Source organism: Peromyscus leucopus, chromosome 23 (assembly GCF_004664715.2).
Source record: "Peromyscus leucopus breed LL Stock chromosome 23, UCI_PerLeu_2.1, whole genome shotgun sequence".
Taxonomy (NCBI): domain Eukaryota; kingdom Metazoa; phylum Chordata; class Mammalia; order Rodentia; family Cricetidae; genus Peromyscus; species Peromyscus leucopus.
Genome location: NC_051082.1, coordinates 20,323,530 through 20,342,741, shown reverse-complemented (window position 1 = coordinate 20,342,741; position 19,212 = coordinate 20,323,530). Strand labels below are relative to the sequence as shown.

At 48.7% G+C, this 19,212-nt stretch overlaps 1 protein-coding gene across 1 annotated transcript in view; it reads right to left on the bottom strand.

The window, feature by feature from the left end:
• Nucleotides 1-19,212, bottom strand: part of Adgrd1 (adhesion G protein-coupled receptor D1) — a 127,053-nt gene that overhangs the window by 85,333 nt on the left and 22,508 nt on the right. Inside the window, exons 7-10 of the mRNA XM_037198519.1 lie at nucleotides 13,668-13,847; nucleotides 7,805-8,059; nucleotides 5,052-5,107; nucleotides 3,756-3,911 (exon numbers count right to left, since the gene is read on the bottom strand). Of these exons, the coding sequence (XP_037054414.1) occupies nucleotides 3,756-3,911; nucleotides 5,052-5,107; nucleotides 7,805-8,059; nucleotides 13,668-13,847 (647 nt within the window). The remainder of the gene's footprint in view (nucleotides 1-3,755; nucleotides 3,912-5,051; nucleotides 5,108-7,804; nucleotides 8,060-13,667; nucleotides 13,848-19,212) is intronic.

Below are 19,212 nucleotides of genomic sequence, written 5' to 3'. Positions count from 1 at the left end.
ATTGCCCAAATTCAGGGATTTTCCACCCAATCCAGCCCCTCTTCCTGTGGAAACAGGAAGTGTGCCACAGAGGCAATTTTGCCCAACCAAGATCTTTTTCATGATTGGCTGGTCTGCCGTGACAATTCTGCTCCCCTGGGCTGGTGATTGGTCTAGGTGAGGTCAATAAGCCCAGTTATGATCAATAAGGTTGGGTGGCTACTTCCAGGGTGCTGAGGGCTGTGGGAGTATACAGCAGGTGGCAACTAGTGTTTGACAAGTCGACCCACCAGATGTATAACTCGCTGATGGGAAGCCCCACCTGGCAAAGCCATGAGGTCCCTGGTGGTGGAAACCGGGTGTTTTCTGTCTGTAACTTTCTTGTGTGCCACCATTATACCTCCCTATAAGCACAGCTGTGGGGTGCTTTCCACAGCCCTTTAGTAGTGTGTTTTACATCTCGGGGCACCCATTTAGCTGTGTGTGGGAGCCCATTTTCAGGTTTCCTAATGGCTTTACCCAGCAGGTCTGCATAGAGAGGCTGATTGGACCACGGGCCTGAGTGCAGGTGTCTGAGATGGTCTGCACTTGGCTGTGCTAGGGGGAGGTCTTTTGCTCCACCATGCGGCATTCCTTTATATACCCTAGGGCAGAGACAGTCAGGGGCCCCATGGATTAGGATCCAGGCCCTCTCGAGGCTATTCTGTATTTTCTATTTCTTTCTCCCCCTCTATCCTTCTAACTAATATTTCCTGCTTCTCCTACTCAAGAGCACTCTGGGGAAATGTGGGGGGCAGCCCCCCACCCCACAGCTGTGGATGTCTGTTTAAGCTGTATAATTCTGATGAATAGAAATATTACCAGAATATTCTTCTTTACTGACACAGGAAAGTAACAGTACTCTCAGTCTTCAAGACAGCCTTTTACACATTTTGCGAAGACCTAAGAACTAGTCCAAAACAGGCTAAGCTGCCCCTACAGAAAATACACAAAGACTAATTCCCAGGTGTTGTCTATTGCTAAATCAAGGCCAGGCTGTCTACATCAAGACACAGTCCTTGCAGTAGCTCCCTTTCTGCACATACCCTGACAGCTCAAGGTTCAGCCAGGTGTTTAATGTCTGGGACCCCTCACCGACTTAGAGCTACATGCATGGGTCTCGGTCTTACTAGCCTAAGAGAAACTACTTAACTTATCTTGTGTTTTGAGAATGGGTAGGGCCCTGAAAATATAACTTATATTGTCCAGAGTTTGGCTGTGAAGAGGCAGCAGCAACAGCAGTGGTGTGGAGAGAGATGGCTGTGCAGAGCTCTGTGAGAGCCGCTGCAGGATGTGAGTGAAGTGTGTGTGTGTGTGTGTGTGTGTGTGTGTGTGTGTGTGTGTGTGTGTCCCGAGTGAGAGATGAAGGCGAAGTATGAGAGAAGTGTGAGTGAGTAAAGAGTGAGTGAATACTGTAGAGGTGTGTGTGTGTGTGTGTGTGTGAGAGAGAGAGAGAGAGAGAGAGAGAGAGAGAGAGAGAGAGAGAGAGAGAGAGAGAGAGAGAGAGCCATGTGAAGGAGCTGCTGCTATGGAGAGGAGCTGTGCCTAGGAACTGTGTAAAGTGCTGTCTGGTGAGAGAGCCGTGTAAATGAGATGTTCAGTTGTGACTGGGTGGAGATTTGTAACTGTGTGGAAGCAAGGAAGATGCTGTATGGAAAAGATATAGAAGAGAAATATATGTAAAAGATAGATGTGTAGACATGTGGCAACAGGTGTGATTGTGTATAGAGATGTATGGTCGTATGTATGTAAAGAAAGACATGTAGCTGTGTGTATAGAATGTAGCAATGTGGAGATAGGTAGCTGTATGGAGAGAGAGTCAGAGATCATTCTTAAGATGAAGTAAAAGAGAAAGTTAACATCAGAAAGCACGTGTGTCTCCTTACACCAGTCAGATAGATAGAAACTTACTCCTAATTACCCTCAGATTAAAAAAAAGTCTAGCCCTCGCCGCCTTCCAGGATTTTCTTGCATTGCCCTGGAGACGGCCTTGGAGCAGGCTCTCCATAACGCCCCCGATACCAGGGCATCATGGGAAGGCGTCTGCCCTATAAAGATGAGGCCCTCCCCCTCCCCCTCCCCAGAACAGCCAGACACAAAGGCAAAGGGCTGGGAGTACGTGTATGGACATAGGGAATATAGAAACTGGGTCCATTGAACACTATAGTTCAGAGCACAATGACCTCAACACTAACAGATCAGCGGCCAGGACGCATTAAGGAGGGCCACATAGCACACCCACCCAGCCACTGTCAATGCCAAGGACTCAGACCCCGTGGTCCACACCTGCTCTAGGCTGAAGCCTTCTTATTGCCATGCAGGTACCGGCTAAGTATCCGGGCAGCACGACTCCTCCACGCGTCCAGGGAAAGTGAGGCCTTGCAGGGTTAGACAGTGTGCCTGCCAAACTTCCAAGAGGACAGGGCTGGGATCGTCTCCAGCTTGTTCCACTCCAGAGCCTGGAACCTGAGCCGAGCCCCCCCCCCCAAGCCCATCCTTCCATAGCACTTTCCAGAACCTGAATCTATCTTAGCCCCTCAACCTCCCGAAAGCCGTGGTAGTTTGGGGTGGTGTGGAATTCTAGAACCTACCAGACATCCAACTTACTTCTCCTGCCCTGATCAAGAAAGCTACTGACTACCTCCAGCCACTCTGTGGAGCCTCTGGTCACTATATCCCAGGTTTGATATGTTTCCCTGGGTATGCCTTCAGAACTAGACACTAAAGTGCACAGGGATCCATTTGGTGCCCTGAGATATGGTCACAGTGACTATCGCCTCCATGTCTCAGAATAGCCAGGAAGCCAGCAACATTTGTACCCTAAGAAGAAGTACACCGCTATAACCTGCAGGGCAAAGGCGGGCCTAGCAGCCAGACTCCACACTCCCTGCCCATCGCCTTGGGGTGTATTCTCAAGAACGGCCTACCTCAAATACCCCGTCTCTCTCCATACCTGACAATAACCCTGGGTCGAGAAGACCATACAGCCGTGAGGTACCTCAAGCTCCTTCCTCTCTCCCTGAGAACTGTTAGGAGGAATGAAGAAAGGGAGCGTCTCCACTTTAATGTCCTAAGCACCACACTCATAGAGTGCTCTGGGTGACTTCAGGAAGGCACACTGTACATGACGATCTGTGGCCTCTAACTACATCTGCTAACATCCCCCCACATCTGCTTTATTGCTGAGGAGACATCAGACTTGAGACTATGAATTGCAAGCTCTGGAGGCTAGGTAGGTATACAGATGGACCAGGAAGGCTAGATGCTGGGAAGTGAAGTGAAGATTGAATTCTCAGCTCATGAAGGCTTCACTGAGCATCACAGAGCTGGCCAGAACAACCTGCCTGTTTAGAAGAAGCCTAAACTTTGTTAGGCAAAGACTCTTGATCTTGCTGTTTGTTTGTTTGTTTGCACATGAGTGTGCAAGAGCATTGTGTGTGCATGTGGGTGTATGTGCACGTGCGTGTGGTGTTCGTGAATGTAAGCCAGATGTGTGTAGGTGCCCCTGGAAGCCAGAGAAGGGCGTTATATCCCCTGGATCTGGAATTATGGATGGCTGTGAACCATGCAGCTTGGTGCTAGGGGGCTGAATTATAGTCCCCTGTAAGAGCCGCAAGTGTTCTTAACTGCTGAGCCATCTAGTCAGCAGCCATGGCTCTAGATCTTTCTAACTTTCTAATTTATGGTCCAGCCATGCGTCAGCCCCAACCCACCAGCCAAAGGCACCAGAGCCTTACCTGTGTGAGGTTCAGTGCAGTTTCCTCTGAGAGGGATTTATTGGGCAAGCTGAGGGACACATTTTGAAGGTATCGCAGCACGGTTCCAGGCCTCTGGAAGCATTTCCTCTCCTCTGTCAGGTTGGTGATGATTGGGTGGTAGGCGTCTGTGGGCATCTGAAATACAGTGGCCACATGACTTCCTGCTAGGAACTAAAACCAGGACATTCTATAGAAGCTCAAGGTGACCTCTGGCTCTGGTCCCATCAGGACAGTACCAAGACTGGTCCCTCACACACATGGATGCCTCTGTGAAGAGCCTGCATAGGGACAGCATCTCATCCTCACAGCCACCTCATGAAACAAGAACTGCTTGAAAGATGAAATTGGCCATACATGCTTACAGAGAGGAGGGCGGGGCATACAGAGCTAATGATCGATAAACAAAGATCTGAACCCAAGTGGACTAGAGTCCGGGCATTTGCTGTCCAAGTCCCTGAGCAAGGGACATACATTCTTTAGACACAAAAACTAATCTGAAGCAGCCACAATTCTGTATAAATCAACCCATTCCTCTGATGTCAGAAAAAGAGTCACCAAAGGAAGGCGAGAAGAGATGGGTCTCAACTGCCCAGGAAGCCATTTCAGGGGTCACTGGCTCCCCACAATTTCCTTTCTTCCTAGCGTCCCAAGGGACAGGAACCAAGGGGATCATTTTTCCCATCACTCTGGCACCCAGTGTTACCCTGAAACTGGATTCTCTCCCTTTATTATTTCATCCTGGACATGCCTCTGGCCTTGCTGGCACACAGCACAAGCCAACCCAAGCACCAGGAGGGTGGGGTTATGGTTTGAATGTGAACTACTCCCTTGTTAAAGCTTTGGTCTCTAGTGGGCGGCACTATTAAGATGTGATGGGGCTGTGGCAGGGCGCTAACTTCATCAATGGATGGAATCCATGGATGAGTTGGTATGTTATAGAATGGGCTACAGAGGTGGGTGGGGCCCAGGTGAACAAAGAAGGATGTGCCATTGAGGGATGCATGATCCTCAGACTCTCATTCTCTTCCTACTCTTACCCCACCTCTCTTCCCAACCCCACCCTTGCTTCCTGGTTGCTATAGAGCACAAAGGAAGCATCTTTCCCTCACTTGGCTTTCTACCATGTTTCTGCCTTGTCTCCGGCCCTCAGCAAGGCACCCAGCACACCACAAACTGAAAACCCTGTTTCTCCCTTGGGTTGTCTTCTCCCATATTTTTGTCCCAGCTATGAAATGTGACTCACACATGGGGCAAAGGGAAAAGGCCCCTGCTCACCACGGAGTGCGCTGTGGGCATTGCCGGTGGTGTTGAAGACAGCAGAGCGTGTTTACCTGAAAGAGAAAAAAACAATGCTTCCGTGAGGGCTAAATCATCCTTAGTCATCCCCCAGGGAGGCCTGCCCTTATTCGGATTTTACCAGCTTGAGGTGTCCTACGGAGGCGCGGGATGTTTTGAGCATGGATGTTGCTGGGAAGATAAAGGCCTCATAAATCAGCCTAAAAGGTAGATTATATGGATTTTCCCAGCAGAAATTATTTTTCCATTTATATTGTAAATTGCTTCTGAACACCGTTCATGCAAGCCATCACATAAAAGGATGATTTTATGCAAGGTCTCACGGATTTCAAACAAAGAGAGAATGAGAAATAGGCTTCAGTTTCACCCAGACTCATTATAGATAAGACATAGGATCCTTAATCACTGGGTGCTATGGTTTGAATCAGAAGCGTCTCCCACACTCGAACATTTGGTACCCAGCTGGTGGCACTATTTTTGGAAGGTTCTGGACACTCTGGGAGGCAGAGCCTAGCTGGAGAAGTGAGGGCCGCTAGGGACAGGTCCCTGAGGGTATATTTATCCCTACCCACTTCCTGTTGTATATTTCTCTGCTTCCTGCCCCACTGTGACATGACTAGATGTCTGCTTCTGCTACGATGTCCCACTCAAATGTATTCATGGAGCCCAGTGGCCACCAGCTGGACCCTATGAAATCATGAGCCAGGATTCATCAATTCGACTTAAGTAAGTAGTTTTTGTCAGGTGTTTTGTTACAGCTTAAAAGAAACTGATACACTAGGCTAAAATGCCACCCCAAAAGTGGTGAAGGAGACAGAATTTCTGCTGTGAAGAGCCTGGTTATTCTCTCTACTGATGATCATGGTTAATTATGAGCCATTCCCCATGATGAGATGTCCAAGATCAAAGATGAAGCCCCTGCTTGAAGTTTTTCTGCCTACACTTCACCGACTACTTCTGACTCTATTGTTTCCTGACGAGAACACAGACTTAACTTGGTACATGACCTCGTTTTCGGGAAATGTCTCGAGGTTGCTTTGGGTGACCTGAGGAAATGACATCATCCCCCCCCCCCCCGGCTGGCTTGAGAGTGATGGGCCCCTTGGGACTGGGTGGGGTGAGGTGGCTGGTGATGTAGAGCTGGACCCCAAAAGTATTTTGTTCTCCAAGATCGAGTGACACTCGTTGCTTGGGTGCCAAGAAGTCACAGGGCAGCCATGCCATGTGTTCATGTCATACAATAGTCAACTCCTGTTGGCTTGTGTGCCGCTAAGAGATCAAGGCAATGGAAATGGGGGTTTCCGTGCATACCATAGGAGTGGGCATGCAAGATTGAGATGAGAAGCGAGACTTTACCGCACCCTTGGTCTGTCTCATTCCTGGGTGATTCTTACTATGGGGTCGTCTGGCAGAGGGTACATATGCCTAGATTTCACAGACGCGTGCACTGAGATCTCGAGATCTGGACTTGACCCTCTCTGCCTCTGCGTGGGAGCTGCTCCCCACTTGAGCTGCAGGGTCTGGGAGCCTTGCTGGGAGAACAGACATCAACAAGCTGTCTTCCTATGAGTCAGTAAGGGATGGCGTTTGGATGGACTCTCTAGAACAGGTGAACCTCAGAAAAAAGAAATCGATCAGTGGCTGCAGAAGTCAGCGATGGCTTAATAGACATGGATGCCCCTTAAGGACGGTGAAATATTTGAAGATGATATAGAGGCTGTGGTTGCACCCTGTGAACTTGCTAAATACCACCAAACTGATTCTCTTAATGTCATTGCTTTTTTTTTTTGTTTTGGTGTGTGCATGGGGAAGCAGAGGTCAACCTCAGTGTCTTTCCCGAGGATCTGTCTGTCCACCTTTTTTTAAAAAACTAGGACCTGGGGCTGACTTGTGATGCTAGGCTGGCTGAAAAGAGTCCAAGAGATCCTCCTACCTCTGCCTTCTCAGTCTTGGGATTATACACACACACCATCACACCCTGGTTTTGGGATTTTTTTGGGGGGGGCGGGTGTTTTGTTTTGTTTTGTTTTCCTGGGACAGGGTTTGTCTGTGTAGCTTTGCACCTTTCCTGGAACTCACTCTGTAGCCCAGGCTGGCCTCGAACTCACAGAGAATGCTGGGATTAAAGGTGTGCGCCACCATCACCAGGCTCACTCTGTTTTGTTTTTTTTTTTTTTTTTTAATGTGGGTCCTAGGACTTTAACTCAGGTCCTCACAGTTGAGAGGCAAGCACTTTACTTACTGAACTACCATTCCAGCCCTATATAATTTTAGTTGCTCACTTTAAATGGTTGCACAGATGTCACATTAAATTTATCAGAGCTTTTTAAAAGTCCCATGGCAAAGTAAGAACTGAACCATATCCACCTGTCTACAGGCCCCTGCTTGGAGCAATCACCTGTAATCGAGCAAGAAGAAGGTACCCTGGGGTCTGAGGGCCCCACAGAGGTTGTGCGCATGGGAGGCATTTGTCAAGGGTCTGACTATTTGCCATCAAAATCTCTGTAATCAGCCTGTGTATACCCCACGGAGCCTGCAAGGATCAGAGAATATTAATCTCAGCGTGTCTCCTGTGAACTGTTCGCTCATTTATCTTGGAGAACAGGTGTTCAGAAACATGACTATACTTAGAAGGTTCATTAAGACACATCTCACATCTGCCCTGACATGAGCTGGAGGACTGAAGGGTGATGGGGACCCCAGATCTACCCACAGCCTTCCCACACACTGACCGACGGCAGCTGTGAAGTACATCTTGACCTCATCGGGAGTCAGCGCACGTTCCCAGATGATGAACTCATCGAAAGCTTCGTTCTCATAACGCTTGGTCTGGTCCTGCTCAGACCCTATGACCAGATTGACATGAGGCTCCCCGTAGGTGTGAGATACTTTCCCGCTCGGGTCTGAGGTGCTCAGAGTCCCGTTGACGTAGACTTTTAGGCCCTCCTTGGATTTCCACGTGAACAGGACATGAGTCCAGTAAGGACCTGGAAGAGAGCGAAGATGCATCCTGAGCCCAGCAGATGAGTTCTACAGGAGCTTCCTAAGCTCCTAACCACATCCCTCTTTCATGGGATGCTCTGTCACCCTTGGCTTTAGTGAGTCCAACTATGGGTTATAACATAACCTGACTTCCCTTAGTCCTTTGGAGCACATGACCTTTGCTCACCCCCAAATTCCAAAAGCAACTCAAGAAGACCCTTTATTATTTTAACACAAGAGTCACAAATTTAAACACCTACAATCAAAGGTAATAAAAGGCTTGTTTAAAAGGCGAGATCCAAGCTGGGCAGTGGTGGCACATGTTTTTAATCCCAGCACTCAGGAGGCAGAGGCAGGCAGATCTCTGTGAGTTCGAGGCCAGCCTGGGCTACAGAGTGAGTTCCAGGAAAGTCTCCAAAGCTACACAGAGAAACTCTGTCTCAAAAAACCAACCAACAACAACAAAAAAGGCTAGATCCAAGCACCAGCCAATCGGATCATAATCCTATTTGAAAACCTCCATATGGTCAGGAACAAGGTGAGGACAACTCTCTGTCACAGTCAGCAGGGAAAGAGGCACCTGGGTTGCAAAGGACAGACTAAAAATATCTTTGTAATCAAGAATAAAAGCAAAGCCTGAAATGCCCATGTGATGTTCACATGATGGGTGGGTAAAAAGCTAAGAGATAAAAGTCTGTTGTCTTCCAATCTGACAGTAATAAACATGTGGCATGTGTGTGTATAGGCACACACACCCACACAGTCATGAGCATACACACACACACACACACACACACACACACACACATACACACACACATGACTGAGGAAAACTATAAAACTGAGGAAAGAATGCAATGTCTAGAGAGACATCCCATGTTCATAGACAGGAAAACTCAGTGTTGTTAAGGTGTTAGTCTATCCCAGTCTGTTCTTCAGTAGACTCAATACAATTCATACCAACCCAAATCCCAGCAGGGTGTCTTTTGGAGAGCCACCATTAGACTCTAAAGTCTACACAAAGAGACAAATACCAAGAAAGGTCACATATTAAGAGGAGAAAAACAGAGTTGGAGGACTGACATGGCCTCTTCCCATTTTTGATGAAATTATTTTACTCATCTAAATTTATTATAAACTGCAGATACTAAAGACTTTGCTAAGTTTTGAAGGAAAGCTTCCACTGTTTGACGGGAAACGTCCGCTAACTTGGCCTCCTTCTGAGACTAAAAATGGCCCACCCAGCCATGGCCTGTGGGGAGCATGCAGCCACTTGCAGCTGAGAATAGCCATGAATGCAAAATTGTAGACACTTAAAACGTTGTAAGAGTCTCTTTTGCAATTCAATAGCACAAGTCCGGAGCATGAACTCTGCAGGTAGTAATGTTGGTTGACAGTGCCCAGAGGTCGGACAAGCTTGGATGAGTAAGCGAAGCCACGTGGTATTAGGGAGACAAACAGATCAAGAGGAACAGAACAGACAGCCCAAACATAGAGCAATACAGACACCAGCTGATGGTACCTGACAAGAACAAAGCCAAATTGGAATAAACAAAGCCACAGTGAAACTAATACAGTCTCTGCAATGGAGGATGCTGGGGAAACCAGATGCAAAAATAACAATGAATGAATAAATAAGGTCCTCATTGCTATGCCCCCAAACTAATTCAAAGCGGGTGGTGGATGGAAACGCCAAACACAGATCTGCACAGCTTCCAGAATATAAAAGGGGGACTCTAGAATGACCCTGGGCTTAATTCTGACTTTAAAAAAAAAAAAATGTTTGTTTTACTTTATGTATGTAGGTGTTTTAGTTAGGGCTACTGTTGCTGGGATGAAACACCATGACCAAGGCAACCTGGGGAGGAAAGGGTTTATTGGCTTACACTTTCACATCACAGGTCATCATTAAAGGAAGTCAGGGTAGGAACTCAAACAGGGCAGGAACCTGGAGGCAGGAGCTGATGCAGAGGCTGTGGAAGATGCTGCTTACTGGCTTGCTCCTCATGGCTTGCTCAGCCTGCTTTCTTTCTTTCTTTTTTTTTTTTTTTTTTTTTTTTTGGTTTTTCGAGACAGGGTTTCTCTGTGTAGCTTTGTGCCTTTCCTGGAGCTCACTTGGTAGCCCAGGCTGGCCTCGAACTCACAGAGATCTGCCTGGCTCTGCCTCCCGAGTGCTGGGATTAAAGGCGTACGCCACCACCGCCCAGCATGCTTTTTTGTAGAACCCAGCACCACCAGGCCAGGGATGGCACAATGGGCTGGGCCCTCCCACGTCAATCACAAATTAAGAAAATGTCCTCCAGGCTTGCTTACAGCCAGATCTTAAGGAGGCACTTTCTCCATTGAGGCCCCCTCCTCTCTGATGACTTTAGCTTGTGTCAAGTTCACATGAAACTAGCCAGGACAGGTGCCTTGTCTACATGTATGTCTGTGCACCACATACATGCAGTGCCCATGGAAGCCAGAGAGGCTGGGGAGGCAAAGCCAGGCAGATCTCTGTGAGTTCAAGGCCAGCCCGGGCTACAGATTGAGTTCCAGGAAAGGTGCAAAGCTACACCGAGACAATCTGTCTCGAAAAACAAACAGATAAAACAGGAAGCCAGAGAGGGTGTCAAAGTCCCTAGAACTGGGCTTAGAGGCAGTCTTGAGCTACCATGTGGGTGCTAGGAATCGAACCCAGGTCCTCTGGAAGAGCAGCCAGTGCTCTCCAGCCCGTTGATACTGCTTTTTATCATCAAAAGCACCATCCGGGATAGAAAACCTGAAAAGCTAGTCACCATTAAAACTGAAAACGTCTGCTCTGTAAAAGAACTTGTTGATAGAGAGAATGAAAAGGCCAGCCTCGGGCCGAGGAAAGTGTCTGCAATGGACACTGTCACACAAAACGTGCAAAGAACTCTGAAACTCACAGTAAGCAAGCAAATACCCCACTTAAAGATAGGTAAAAGGTCAAAACTCGGACTCCTCCCCAACATACAGAGGCTATGACACCAGGAATGGACGCTGACATCTCTAAAAACAGGCACACATTCAAGTAGCTCATCACTGAAGCACAGTGCTGGGATGGGGGGGGGGTGCTTCTGGGGGGGGGGCAGCTGGTCATGTGCAGAAGTGGGGAGCCCCTGGGAGCCCTTTGTTCCTTGTGCTCAATTTCGCTATGAATTTTAAACGCCCTGAAAAAAATGGAGGCTGTTGAGAACAGTAGTACGGTCAGGCCAGACTAGTGTTCACACACCTGGGCTGCGGAGCCAAGGAAGAGGGAGACTAGAAACCTGGTTTCACTGAGGACAGGCCTCTATGCTGACTGGGCTGTATAGAAAGGTGGCTCCTAGGAGGATTCCTCCCCTCCCTCCTCCTGCCACTAAAAGATGGAGCTGGGGTTTCCATTCTCTTTTGTTTCCAAGGGAAGACGGAAGGTCTCAATTCAGACATGAAATCAGAACTGCTGGCCGTGCCTCATTCAAAACATCACTGAATAACTAAGAAGTCACCCGAGCAGGGGTCACCAAAACATCCAAGGGACTGTCCTAACATACCATACATGGCATTAACCAAAATGAGGTGACATGATGGCTATGGCCAGCCTCTGGGCTCCATCATAAACCCCCCCTTAGGAAGACTCTTGGTCCTTCCTCTTGTCAATGGGAAGACCAGCCCACAAAGGGCCTTGTCTGTTCTGCGAGCCTTGCTATAAGACATCCTCCTGGGGTTGATGAAGAAGGAACAGAGGAGCCCCTCTAAAGGACACACAGTGCCCCTGCCCGCCGGTCACTGTGGACTGCCAGTGATTACGTCAGGGCTTCCTGCTGGGGATTGTGTAACACTTTAGTAATCTTGACACTCTGAGGAACACTCGGATCCTAAGCAGGGCCAAAGCATCATTGCACTTGACTTTGAAAGTGAGAATAACAAAGCCCTCCAGTGAATAAATGAGGAGCAGATGACTGGGGGTTGTTTACAAGTCTCTTGGCATCCCTGGGTGGGAAAACAGCACGGGTTCAGTTTCAAAGAACCTGCTAGATGCCTGACTCCGTGCCACAGGCCCAAGGCCCATAGGGAATGAGCTGTTACCTAGGAAATCTTGACCGCCAGCAGTCCTCACTGAGAATCATCTCAGAGGTTCAGAAGGAGCCTCGGGAAGTAGGAAGGCAAAAATGTTTCCGGTTTTGGAAAGCATCCAGAAATCCAATGTCTTCCCTGGATGCTGCATTTCCCCCACCTTACAGAGAAGGAGTTACGAATTCAGCTTAAGCATGTCCAGCACCCAGAGGGCAAACCCAAGTCTCCCAGGATTCTGCAGGCCATTGTTCAAGCCCCCCGCCCCCCCCATCCATCAACTGTCTGTCTTCCTGGGGGGAAAAAATAACTGCTACTCTTCGAATGTTACAAATGAAGAAATTGGGGCGGTGGTGGCGCATGCCTTTAATCCCAGCACTCGGGAGGCAGAGGCAGGCGGATCTTTGTGAGTTCGAGGTCAGCCTGGTCTACAGAGCGAGATCCAGGAAAGGCGCAAAACTACACAGAGAAACTCTGTCTCGAAAAAAAACAAAAAACAAAACAAACAAACAAACAAAACGTAACAAACGAAGAAATTGAAGCGCCAAGTGATGGACTATGATACCAGGTCCATAAAGCTACGAGGCAGATTCAGGACCTGACCCAGCGCTTAACAGGCTAAGCCTTGCCGCCTCCTTCAAATGGGCCAGAAATGGACCCTGAGCTATTTCGAAGACATTGCTTGCTTCTAGGGCAGTGCTTCTCAGCCTTCCTAATGCTGCGACCCTTTAATACAGTTCCTCACGTTGTGGTGACCCCCCCAACCATGTCCGTTGCTATTTCATAACTGTCATTTTGCTACTGTTATGAACCGTAACGTAAATATCTGACATGCGACCCCCAAAGGGTTGAGAACTGCTGTTCTAAAGGCTTAGCATGGAGCAGCCCCTCCCCCACCTCTGACCTGGCTAGTTTCTGTCCAGGTTCCCCCTGCATATCCCATGACACTCCTGGTCACCTTCCTCTTCTGGTATCTTGTACTATCCTCAGCGACCCTGGTTTCAGCGTCCAGCCCGACTAATGAACTTGCTACCACCGACCATTAGAACGTCTCTGCCTACTCTGAAACTCAGGCCCATGGTACCCCGGTCCCCTCCCACTGGTTCTAAAGGCACATCCTTAGTCGAGACCACACGGTACCCCAACCTCTCCTCCTGCCTGACTGCCTGCTCCCTGATTGGCAGCCTGTCTTCCCCAGAGCTGCTTGCGCTTCTGGGAGCAGCTTCACGGCCACCTCCCTGAATGGTGTGGGGACAGGGGGATTCAGCCACGGTCTGTCCATCGTCTCCTCACAGCGTCTACTTGGTCCCAGCCAATGACCGGGCAACTGCCATGTCACCTCCATTCTGCAGAGAGCCAGCCTCACACAGCCCCTGGGTAACAGCAATTACACAGTGAGCTTTAACTTGGCATGAGGTCATCTTGTGACAGGTGCCCTTCTTGTTCTCCTGACGCCTTCCCGAGCTGCTGGCAAGAAGAAACCCCGTGCCACAAAGACTCCTTTGGTGTCCCGTCATCACTGAGGGGCACAGAGGCTCCAGTGGGTACCACACTCACCCGGAGGGTTGAAGGTGGCCTTCCATGTCATGGAATTATCCCGCGTGTACAGCTCCACAGAGCCCTTTCCGCCGCTAGAGCAGACTTTGAAACCGTCGGAGATGACCTGTCCCCCATAAGCGAAGGGGGCCGGTCGAGGCTGCTCCCCTTGAGTCTTCCAGAAAAATGAAAACGTCACTCCTACAGAGAGAAACACAGGTTTCACAGGTTTATCAGCCGGTGGGTGCTGCAGGGGCATGAAATGCCACAGCAATATCTGGTCAAAGCCAAGTACCGTCCCAAGGGTGTGACCTGAGCCACCATCCCCTTTCAAATAGTGAGAAGCCTTGCTCCCATCCCCCTGTGCTCAGAAGAGGAAACTGAGGCCAGCGGGTTAGTGACAGACGGAGGTCGGATACAGACCCATCCTGGCTGACTCTGAGCATGCAAATGTGAACCCCTTCGACACAGCCTCCACCCCCACCTACTCTCCCAGATCCTGACAATGACTTCACAAAGGAAGGAACCTGTTTCATTCACTCTGGTTACACACAACATCTTTTAAAAGATTTACTGTCTCCGGAGTGTCCTCCCACATCCCTAAATACGCTTTTCCACTGCCGTTTTTTATGTCTGCCGGGCGTCACATCCTAAACAACCCCCTGTTTCTGAGTCACAGGGTTTGCTTCAAAGTTTTGAAGGAACATTCCAAACAGAACTTGAAGCTAATTTTTTTTTTGACATATCTCAAATTGTATGTATTTCAGAGCACGTTCCCCAGGGGGTGTTCTTGTGAAGAGGGAAGCTGGGTTTTTCAAGGTTCAGAATGCCTTGGCAGCTGACTGCCTGTGGGTGAAGGTGTGAGGTAGGCAGAGATAAGAGCAGCAACTGTGTTTTCCAAATGCCCAGTGTGGGTAGGTGTGATAGCTCTAGTTTTAATCATCCATTTGACACCACCTAAAACGGCCTGGTGGAAAGAGTCGCAGTAGAGGATTATCTAGATCAGGTTGGTCTGTGAGCGTGCCTGTGAGGGACTGTCTTGATTACTTTAATTGGTGTGAGAAGAACCAGAGCACTGTGGGCAACACCATTCCCTAGGTTTGGGTCCTGGACCGTATAAGAGTAGAGAAAGGTGGCTGAGAACAACCCAGGCATATATTCATTCTCTCTCTGCTCTTGACTGCGGATGTGATGTGCGGGACAGATTTACAAGTCCCTTCTGCTTTGACTGGCCTACAATGGTAAATTATAACCTGGAATTTTGAGCTAAAAGAAAAACAACTTTCTCCCCTATGTTTATCCTAATAAGTTTGGATCCCGGCTCCTACGCTGGCATGAGGGTGGTACCCCATGTGGACTATGTGGTCCTATGATGCTACAAACATCATCATGAATGAGTCAGGTCATAGGGGATGTGACCCCTTCATCCTCAGATGCAGAGAGAATATAGCTGACCAGCCAGGCTCTGGATGGCCAAGAGTGTCTGGCATGCACACAGGCAGGTCTGGGCCCACCTTCACTCAGGTCCATCAAGCACAGACCTGGTGGGAGGCACCCAGGGGTTATAGACATCCCTGAGGTTATACTATAGCTTTCTTGCTTCTGGTAACCTGTGCCCACTTCCCTTAGCAGACGTGCACACCGTATGTGTGTGTTTGTATGCGCACGTGTATGTTAAGCTGGCCACCGACTGGACTCTATGTGAAAGGTAGACATAAAATGATTGTCTGGCTCCTCCCACCTGGCCAGGGAGGTGACGGAGTGTCCGTGACTCAAGCTGATCTCCCCACAGGGCTGATCATAATAGGCCACCATGGATCAGGGTACAAGGAGGAGTGGGGACATTTGCTTTGGCCTTATTAATATAAATGGCACCAAATTCACTTTAGCTGTTATCAACAAATTGAGGTCATGTAGAGAGGCTTACCAGACCACTGCCTCTGACATATGCATTGGTGTCTCCTTGCCAGCCATCTTTGCTGCAAGGCCTTATGGGTTGGTATGTGAGAGTCTTTTGAAGGTCTCGTGATATACTGCTGCCTCATGCCTTCTGGTTTCAAAGTCCCCATATGACTCACTCAAGCATGGGAGGTGTGGCACAAGTTTTCTATCCTTGGCTTGGAATTTTTCCCTTATTTTTTTTTCTACCTAAGAGGAATCTAAAGATTTTGAATGTTCCCCAAAAAGTGATGAGTGACTGAAAAATTCTTGTGATGACAGATTTTGAGTTGCCCTGCGCAGGTTAGTCTTAAGCACATAGGTGTTGATGTGACATACAGTACCCATAAAACACATTATCGCTCAGTGTGGATCAAAGATGAAAGTCAAGAGTCCAGAGATGGCTCAGTGGTGAAAGCATTTGTCAGGCAACTGTGACTTCTGGAATATGGATCTCTATAAACCCACATAAACGCACAGTCATGGCAGCCTGTCTATAACTCTAGCCTCAGAAGACTGAAACTCAGAGAGTCCCCAGAGCAAGCTGATCAGCAAGACAAACCATATCCATGAGCTCTGGGTTTAATTGAGAGACCTTGCCTCAATAAATGAAGTGGAAGAGCAATTAAAGGAGAATCCTGACACCAACCTTGGGCCTCCACATGCCCGCACACACACACATACATGTAGACACCCATACATACATACACATGAAAAAAATGGAAAAAAATAAATAAAAGCCAGTCAAAGATGGTGGTGCAGGTCTGTATCTCAGCTATTTGGAAGGCTGAGGCAGGGAGATCATAAGCTCAAGGCTAGCCTGGGCTACATAGTGAGTTCAAGACAATGCTAGACAACTTAGTGAGATCCTGTCTCCCAATAAAAAGTAAAAAAAAAAAGGAGGGGGGGACTGGAGAGATGGATCAGTGGTTAAGAGCACTGACTGCTCTTCCAGAGAAGCCAAGTTTAATTCCCAGTACCCACATGGCAGCTCACAACTGTCTGTAACTCCAGTTTCAGGGGACCTGACATTCATGGCAAAACACCAATGCACATAAAAAAAATTTTAAAATTTAAGATGTAAAAGAAGAGTGGAAGATGTAGATCAGTGGTAGAGCACTTGCTTAGTTGTCTGGCCATGGGAATAGATAGATAGATAGATAGAGAGAGAGAGAGAGAGAGAGAGAGAGAGAGAGAGAGAGAGAGAGAAGCTTTGGGCTGTTTTGTAGCCTTAGTTGTCCTGGAACTCACCATGTAGACAAGATTGAACTCAAACTCACAGAGATCTACCTGCCTCTGCCTCCCAAGTGCTGGGATTAAAGGTATGTGTCACCATGCCTGGCTCAAAACTATGCTTTGTATATATATATATTATTTTACAATACCATTCAGTTCTACATATCAGCCACAGGTTCCCCTATTCTCCCCCCTCCCACCCCCTCCCCTTACCCCCAGCCTACCCCCCATTCCCACCTCCTCCAGGACAAGTCCTCCCCCAAGGACTGCGATCAACCTGGTAGACTCAGTCCAGGCAGGTCCAGTCCCTTCCTCCCAGACGGAGCCAAGTGTCCCTGCATAAGCTCCAGGTTTCAAACAGCCAACTCATGCAGTGAGCACAGGACTTGGTCCCACTGCCTAGCTGCCTCCCAAACTGATCAAGGCTTTGTTTTTTTTTTTTGTTTTTTTTTTTTTTTTTTTTTTTTTTTTTTTTTTTTGGTTTTTCGAGACAGGGTTTCTCTGTGTAGCTTTGCGCCTTTCCTGGAGCTCACTTGGTAGCCCAGGCTGGCCTCGAATTCACAGAGATCCGCCTGGCTCTGCCTCCCGAGTGCTGGGATTAAAGGCGTGCGCCACCAACGCCCGGCGGCTTTGTTGTTTTTTAAGAACCTCCAAATACTAGGGAGGTCCCAGACCTCTCTGGGGCTCTGGGAGCTCTGGGTAGAATCCAAGAGGCATCCTTGGGTTGCTCAGGAAAGTGATCCTGTGAGGTCTCCAACACTAGGATAGGGTGACAGTGGGAGGCAGCGCAGAGGCTGGAGGATGCTGCTGAGGTCCAGGTCACTCTAGCTGTGGAGGAGGGCACTTAGATCTCTCCCTCCCATCCTTCCTCCATCAGGATCAGATGGCAACCTGCCCCACTCCCACCCACCCCGCCGCACTCAGAAACAGCCAGTTTCATATGGAAATGAACAAGGCGCGCTGTGGAATTTTTGTTGTGAAATGTGTCTCCAGCAAGACTCCTGGAAGTCATTTCTCCCCACCCAACCCCCAAAAACGTTGCTGCTTTAAAAAAAAATCCTTTCACTCAACTGAAAACGCAAAACGATGCTGTCTCCGCCAAATGTACCTCTGCCCAGGAAGAGAAATAAAAATAAAAAATTCAATAGAGTGTTAGGTAATAAGAATAAAAATTAAAAATTCAGTATAGTGCTGGACCAGGACAAGAAGAAAGTGGGTCGTGAACTCTACCAGCAAAGCAGCTCGTTTTAGCTCAGTCAACCTGCAAAGTAATGACTCCCGTCTGCCACAGCCCTCATTGAAACATCAGTCTGTGTCTCCACGGTCTGGAAAGATTCACGATGTGCCCACAGGAGCACCTGTCAGACGCTCAGATCATCAACCCAGAGAAGGAAGTCTGAAGGGGAAAATAGTGAGCCCAGCACAGCACATTGGTTCCGTAGTTCGCTCTTGTTAGGATCAGTAAATCCTAATCTCTCCACAGCCCCTTGTCAGGGATGTACTGAGTTAGACAGACGCATCAATGGGGCGTCCAGACCAGCTGCGCCTGCTCCGTAAACGCACTACGAGTGCTGCCTTGTGCTGAACACAGTAAAGGCCTCAGAGAACCAGCGGGTGGTCCAGACAGAGTCCCCCACAGTGCCAGAGAGTAGGAAGGAGATGTGACAGCATCCCACCATCAGTCACCACGGCTTATGGAAGAGCTGCCACACAGGGACAGGCGGTCTGACAGAGAGGCACTTGCCAAGCAAAGGCAGTATGGAGCAGAGCCCAAGGTCTACAGGTAGCTCCCCAGATCCCCAGAGAGGCCCTTCCTGCTCTCAGCTTCCCCACATGGGTACTCTGTGAGACAGACAGCTCCCTGAGGCTGATGCGCTGGGTTGCATGTGTGTCTCCGTTGGTGGGATGCTGGCCTAGCGTGAAGGCCAGCAAACACATGCATGAAGCGCTGAGTTGGATCTCCAGAACATAAAACCATGTGTGAGGTGCGTTCCTCCAATTCTTGAAAGGGAAATGGAGCGGCGGCGGCGGCGGCGGCGGCGGCGGGGTGGGGGTGGGGGTGGGGGGAATAGCCTGGTGTGTTTTGATGGCCGATTGAACTGGGGACCAGCTATAGGTTAGCAAACACCAAGACTTTGACACTTTGACCTGAAAATTGCTCCACAGTTTCTCATAAAGCTAAAAATAGGACTACCCTGTGACCTCGTTATACCACCTCTGGGCGTCTACTCACAGGACTCCACATCCTACCACAGAGACATGGCTGGTCTATACATGATAGCCAAGAAATGGAACCATCCTAGATGTCCATCAGCGGCTGAGCGGATAATACAAAGGTGGTACTTTTATTACACAACTGAATTTCATTCAGCTGTTTAAAAAAAAAAAAAAA